This window comes from Symphodus melops, assembly GCF_947650265.1.
Source record: "Symphodus melops genome assembly, chromosome: 1".
In the NCBI taxonomy this organism is placed as follows: Eukaryota; Metazoa; Chordata; class Actinopteri; order Labriformes; family Labridae; genus Symphodus; species Symphodus melops.
In genome coordinates, this window is record NC_136691.1 from 46,677,700 (window position 1) to 46,684,884 (window position 7,185).

Below are 7,185 nucleotides of genomic sequence, written 5' to 3' on the forward strand. Positions count from 1 at the left end.
CTCATTCAGTTCATTCTGTGTGATCATCGCAGGCTGTCTTCCTCAGGATAGATCCATGAAAGAATCTTACTGTATCTGAATCTTATCTTACACAGCTCTGTTTTTGGGCTTCAGAAAGTGTTTTAATGTGTGCATTCTCCCTTTTAAAAGTGACTTCCTTGTCTGGTCCATTTGCATCAACAAAAAAAACCTCAATAAGTAATTAATACAGTAGACTGTCATCACAAGCATGAAATAAAAAAGAATGAGTGAGTCATGTACGTTTAATTTACTCATTTACATAATACAGTGACGTATAGTTAAAGGAAATCAGAGTTGACAAAGACTCAGTCAGACAATATGATTTTATGGTCATTATACATGTACATAACAAAACACAAGCATCTGCTTTTATGATAATATATCTTGATGCATGTCATTAGGATATAACATGCAGTATATTCAGTGTTAACCACATCAGTACAAGACCAAAGAAATGGAAAGTGACATGGTCAAGTGCTTTAAAGGAATGTAAGGCACTGCTCAAAAACTATAATGCAGGAAGTAGAGAGGGACTGTTATACATTATTGCCAATTTGTCTCTGCTTTTTGACAGAGAGGTGTTAAAGTCATAGTGATGTTTTTTCTACAGGAAATGATGAATACAGTTTCCTGATTCGCTTTCTGACACCACTATCAAAACAAAATAACACCAACTTCCTGCTGTGAAATCAAGTGAAAAATAGAACGTCTTACAAACAAGAAGCTACTTGTGTACACATTTAAGGAATTATTTTTTTGTCTGGTTAGTTTTGGTTATTTTACTTTGTTGAGTGAAAATAATTGATAACTTCATACAAAAGTAAATGACTTATTGCTATAAAGCTCTATTTTGTTCACGTTTGTGGACAGTTTGAACCGTTCTTGGATCGGTTTTTATTTAAGTTGCAGCCTTTAAACTTTCCGCTGTCTCGCTGAAGAGCTTTCCTCCAGTGCGCTATTTTCACCAGGTGTCCTAATGAAAGGAGACAAATTTAAATCATGAAACACTGTAATTGAACATACAAAAAAATGGATAGAAATTAATAGCAGTTATCAGTATTCCCATTGTACTCACAGTGAGTTGGTTTGGTCACCTGCCCCATTTCCTGAGAAGAAGGCAGACATATTAAGTTAAAAATTCATACATATGCATCAACAAAGGTTTCAGTGTACTTTCTGCATACCTGCTGCTGTGTAGTCCTTGGTCTGACTCCTCTCATAGAGCAGAATGGCGGCAACGAGGACAATCACTTCCACAACGATGGCTATGAAGGGCTTCAAAGGCTCGTAGAAACTGATTACCTTGAGCAGAAAAAAACCCCACGTCACTAACTGACACTAAAACCAGGTTAAATTATTCTATTAAAAGGGAATGTTCTTTATTCAAACACATTTTGGGATCAAACAAGATGTCTACTTAATAAAGAGTCTCTTCTTTCCACTTTACTCTACTGATGGATTCATAATAATGGAGCAGATCCAGATCCTGTCACACAACACACACATGACAATATCAATAACATGAATTTCACATGTGCACCTCACAGCTGGAGATCATCTGTTTATGACGCTTTCACAACTCTAAACACTGTTTCCAGAAGGTGAGGGGGGCTGGGCTGGTTAGTGTAAACAGAGGGAGGAGGAATGGGCTTCCATAGATGACTGATGGGTTTTAATCACTACAATATGAATAATGATGTTTTAAAGAAAACAGTGGACAAAGTGAACAACCATGGTGAGCAGTTAAATGTATCGAGCAGCTTAAAAAAACTTTAAGAGCAGCAGATTGTGACAGATTCTGAGTTGTGATGCATTCGCTTAAGTTTCCATGAATGGCAGAGGTCATGTTTGGGCTTTTTTGGATGTCAAGTTTTCTTAATTTTAGTCCTGTAGACATTTTAGTAAAGAAGTCAATAATACTGTTGCCTATGAGCCGTAACAGTTCTCATACGTTCACTTTCTTGAACACTGAGCAGAGAGTACAAAACTTTCAATGTGGTACCATTTGAAGGCATTTTCTTGATTTGACAGGCAAGAAGTCAAAAGGTAATGAGTAGATAATGAAGTAAAATAAGTGTATAGTTTTGAAACTGTAATCTCGTCCATGCGTACATGGACTGAACTAGAACGACTTAAGGCTGAAACAGTACCTGAGTGAATGCTGAAGTGTATTTTACATGCGACAATGTAATATAAATAAGTAAATGTAAGTGTAAATGTGCTGCTGAAGCATGTGAGCCTTTTGTGGGACAAATGGTGTTCTTAAAGTTAGAGGTTGGTTTAACATCAAAGACAATGTAGGGGTTTATTTATGGGGGTATTCCTTAAGACTGAGGAAGATAAACAATTTAATAGTGAGAACAGACATTTAGGCTACATTGGGGGAGATAAGAAGTTACCTTATGGTGACCTATGGTTACCTTTGAAGCCATATGTCCTGAGGAACCACAGGGGGTGCAGGACTGTAGGAGAGGCACATCTGAATGATCAAAGCCTAAATGAAGTTGTAAATGTACTGATGTTGTTTTGACCAATACTGTATAAATAAGAAGGTCTTTTCTCATTGTTCGAGAGGATCACATTTGGCTGGTGACTCTCCCAGGTAACATGACTAACCTGGACTGATGCTGTTTCTTGACTTTGTAAATAAATGTCTTACATTTCAAGCAAGTCAGTGTCAGCGGATATTTCTTCATCATCTACACATCATCGTCTAAGGAGGGGGACTTAAGAAACTACAATGCCCTTTGACCTAGTTCATCTCCACACTGACCTTCAACTCCACGTGGCTCATCGTGGTGCTGATGGTGTACACTGCACCACAGTAAAACAAGCCAGAGTCAGCCTCTGTCAGGTTGTAGACCAGCAGTTTAGTCTTCCATCCATCGTTTTTGATTTCATACCTTAGAGGCTCTGGGGCAGGGAAAATCTGCTCCTAGGATTAAAATCAGTCCAATGGATCAGAGGTCATACATTTTTTAACATATCGTCACTCATCAGATTAAGGAAGCGTCTACTGGGTGACTTAATTAGACTTTTTTTGAGTAAAACACTACAAGAAATTGTCGAGAAAAAAAAGTGTCGAGAAAACAAAGCTTTCAGCTGCTCACCCACCTTCCCTGTGTCATTTGCCATATACCAGTTCCAGGTGTTGGGTTTTGGTTTGCTTTCTTCCATTTTACATGTGATCACCACAGAGTCCCCCACATAGCTGACTATGGGTTTATCCCGCACATCACCAATCTGTGGGGCTGGTGTAGAACAGAGACAAAGCATTATAATGACAAATAACTCTTGAATAATGTCACATAATACTTTATATAAATATATAACTCATGAAAGAATGGGATCTGTACCTGCCAAAACAAAGTCTATTTTTGCTTCACTTCCAAAAACACAAGAGTAACTTCCAAGGTTTTCTTCGTTGACAATATTGAACCTGCAAAGAAAACATAAATGAGTTTGTTTGCTGTAGAGACAATCTATACTGAGATGAATTATAACTAGATATGCATATAATCAAGTATTTTATACCGTATAGTGCACACGTATGTTTGAATAATAAGACGTCAGTATTGTGGGATATACTTGGATGGATGAATTTGTATAAAAATGCATTTTCAGAAGCTAAAGACAGAATCATTTAGTACACACTTTTGGTTGAGATTGTACTGCTCATTTTCCAACTGCACCGTGACACGGCTGTTCTCAATTTCTTCACCATCTTTCCGCCAGAAGCCGGTTATGTTTGATGGTTTTTTTTGATTGCCAGCCCATGTACACATCAGTGACAGGTTGACCGGGTTCAACAGTTCAACCTTCTCAGTGTGACTCTCACCTGCAGCGTTTAAAAGAAAAACAGACACAATCGAACAAAAGTAATGACATATCTTAATCTAGAATCGGAACTCATCATCACCAGACAAAAAGGCAATGGCTGAACTAAAACTGATAAACTATGTCATAACTAATATAAAGCTCTATTTATAGGGCTCCTATAACGATATGTAAACCTGAAAAAGACAATATGGTGACAGAGTTACAATTACCTTTAAGAACATAGCTCCTTTCGAGGGTTGGAAGGGGGCTGATGGGATCGAGCAGAGAGGGAGCTGGGCCAGGTGTCTCTGTCAGTAAAACAGATTATTTTAAAGCATACACGCACCAAATGAAACACTAGCTTGTTGTTTAAATAGGTTGCATCCATTCTTCTTTTTTTATTAAAGGAAAGTTAGCAATATGGTGTCATTTGTGATAACTAGAGTATGGCTATTGACGTTCTCAGGAAATAGCCAACACACTGTTTAAGATTCTGCCCTTTCAACATCAAACCAGAAAGCGAGGTTGGAATTTATAACAATAATTTGTAAGCGTTAACGTTTGCCAATTATGCCTAATATAAAACAGTTCAAGACAGATACCTCAATGACTGAACACAGCTACCTCATTGGTCCTATGTGTCATGAGGTCATGAAGGAGGGGCACACAGTTTAAGGAGGCCTTTTATTGGGTGTTAGTGCAGGATGAGTGATCAACTTTTTGTGTTTTACTTAACATAGACAACTAAAAAACATAATTTGTTCATTGTTCGGTCATGTAAAGGTTTCAATGATAACAAATATCAGATTAAAAAATAAACCCAAACATCAATTCTGATTTTTATGGGGGACTTTAAGAAGAATTTAGTCAAATACAACTCAATCATTAAGACTTTGTCATCACCTTGGAGTCTTTTAGGCGTGCTTGAGGGTCTTAGTATTAGTATTTAGGGTATTAGTATGTTTTTTTGTGCCAATAATGGTTCTTTAGTGCTTGCTTTGTATTTGTATGTACTTGAATGTATTAATTATCTTCAAAGACTACTTTTTATAGAAAAATGTAAATCATTTCTGATTCCAAAAGGGAGTGGATTAAAAAGCACACAAGCTGAAACAAAAAAAAAATCATATATCTATGAAAACTGATATATAAACAAAAAATGAAAGTCCCTCTCTTTTTCTATTTTGCAGAAGTATAATAAAGAAAATACAGCTGCTCTTTTTTCTGAAGCCTGTAGAAAACAAACAAACAAATAAATAATGAACTTCTTTTATTGCCGTCATACTCCTTTAAAAAAAAAAAAACTCTTGGAGTGGTTACATCAGAGGTACAATTACATCAGACCTTACAAAATGAATGATCATTTTACATAAATGTGTATATGATGTACTGATCTCACCCACATTATAACTATCTTGAATATTTATTTTCTTTTGCATACCTCTAATTTATTTTCCCGAAATAATTAATAATAACAGTTTACTGCAGCGATTTCAACTACACATTCAAAAATGAACTCAAATAATAGTCATTTACTTGTATTGATGTGTCTGCAGGAGATGAGAAGCAGGAGGATCTGAAAAAAGAGCTGCTTCCAGGACGCTGCCATGATTATAATCCCTCTGTCTTCTCTGTGTGCAGGTTTCTCACTGCTTCTCTCTCTACTCTTCCTCCCTTCTGCATCGTGTAACGACCCCCACCCCCCCTCTTTCAGCTGCAGAAGTGACGCAGCTCTGTGGTATCACCCTGCAGCCTGTGGGTGCCTGACTCCATCCATAATTCAATCAGACGGACAGGGTTCCTCCTTCATGCTGCACTGCCGTGTAATGCTCTACACAGAACATGCTGTGAGAAACACTTTCAAGCATTATGAGGCTTTGTGTGTGCACTTTGATCAACAAATAAATAAATTAGAGGGCAGTTATGCTGGTTCTCAGGAGCTTTCCTCAAGGTGCCCTATCGTTTGTGTCTGGCAGCTGAATGTCACGACTTTCTGTTTTGAAACCTGTAATGCTTACACCCTCATGTTTGGCTTTTTGTATCCAGGCTGAAAGCTGTACAGTAAGTGCACCACAGCAGCCCACAGTCCTTACTACAACTGACACACTCCTTTGATTAAGGTTTATGAGTTTCATCTCCAGACCTCAACAAATCCATTATTTGACCTTTACATCTTCATGTATTTCCATTTTCTATTCATTTTTTTCCCTTCAAAAAATATTTTTGATATGAGAATTTGATGTGAGAATTAATAAAGCACAAAGGTATTTAAAATACTGTTTGTTCATACTGGATTTAACTGTGGGACACATTTGCAAGGGGCTCATGTTTGGAGATACAGTCTACATATATATTGTCAGCACATACTGTATGTATTCACACACATTAATTAAATCTGGATTGTCTTTCTTTTGTGTAAATTTCTCCTTAAGACCTCAAACTACAGGGATAATGCCAATAGAGTGAAGGGAAACTTTCCATTCAGCTGTCAAGTTTTGACCTCTAACCTTCTGGCTAATCCAAAAGCAGCAACATCAACATCTCCAGGATAATAAAGGGGACTGTTCACTGCAGGGCTCAATAAGGATATAAGAGAAGCTGATGACACCTGGTACTGTTGGGCGATTCAGAGAACTGGGAGAGAAAGGGGTCGCATGAAGGGAAAATATTAGTAAGGGTGGATGTTGGTAATTTAAGTTAGTGTCAGACAATTTATCAAATTGCAAGAGCGCCAACAGCTCTAGATATTTACACTCGTTTTACAGCAGAGGGAGCTCTTTCAGTTTCACTTTCCTTTTCAGTTGTCAGTTCCACAAATATTTTTACTGCTGTTGTTCCAACGAAGACGTGAAACCTTATGTTTAGATTGCTCCAATCTTATCTTTGTTTTCTTAATAAAAAACGTATGTGTCCTTTGCTTCTTAACAAACCGCTTGTGTTTTTCCTTCATAAAACATTTTTGACCTGCATTGTTTACATGCAGTCCTGCTAGCTGGTTATCCTTCTTCCATTCATTTTATGCTACAGTACTATGCTCTTCAGCATGACTGGAACACTTTCATTAATGAAGTATGAAATGTTTGGCATTAATGTTCCAAAATGAAAGGACACAGACACCAAAACTAAGGCCAACTACTCATCAACAACTCCGCTGTGAGCCTTTAACCTTTATCATCTTAAAAAGTATCACACGTATTTGTAGGAATGTTTCAAAGAACGGGGACATGTCTGATCTTAACATTTACAATCCAGTAAATTCTGTGCGCTAAAAAGTCGGAGAACTTTTCATAGCTGAAGCTTCTATATAATATGATTGAACTAAAAAGCTCTTGTGATGAAAATGTG

General features: G+C 37.2%; 1 protein-coding gene across 1 annotated transcript; it reads right to left on the reverse strand.

Moving 5' to 3' along the window:
• Window positions 1-245: 245 nt before the first annotated feature.
• Window positions 246-5,597, reverse strand: emb (embigin). Its single transcript, XM_079348068.1, has 9 exons — window positions 5,377-5,597; window positions 4,071-4,148; window positions 3,676-3,859; window positions 3,378-3,460; window positions 3,136-3,272; window positions 2,795-2,956; window positions 1,206-1,323; window positions 1,097-1,127; window positions 246-994 (listed from the first exon to the last, which is right to left on the reverse strand). The coding sequence occupies exons 1-9, from the start codon at window positions 5,447-5,449 to the stop codon at window positions 934-936; spliced, it is 927 nt and encodes a 308-aa protein (XP_079204194.1). The 5' UTR covers window positions 5,450-5,597; the 3' UTR covers window positions 246-933.
• Between the last annotated feature and the right edge of the window lie 1,588 nt (window positions 5,598-7,185).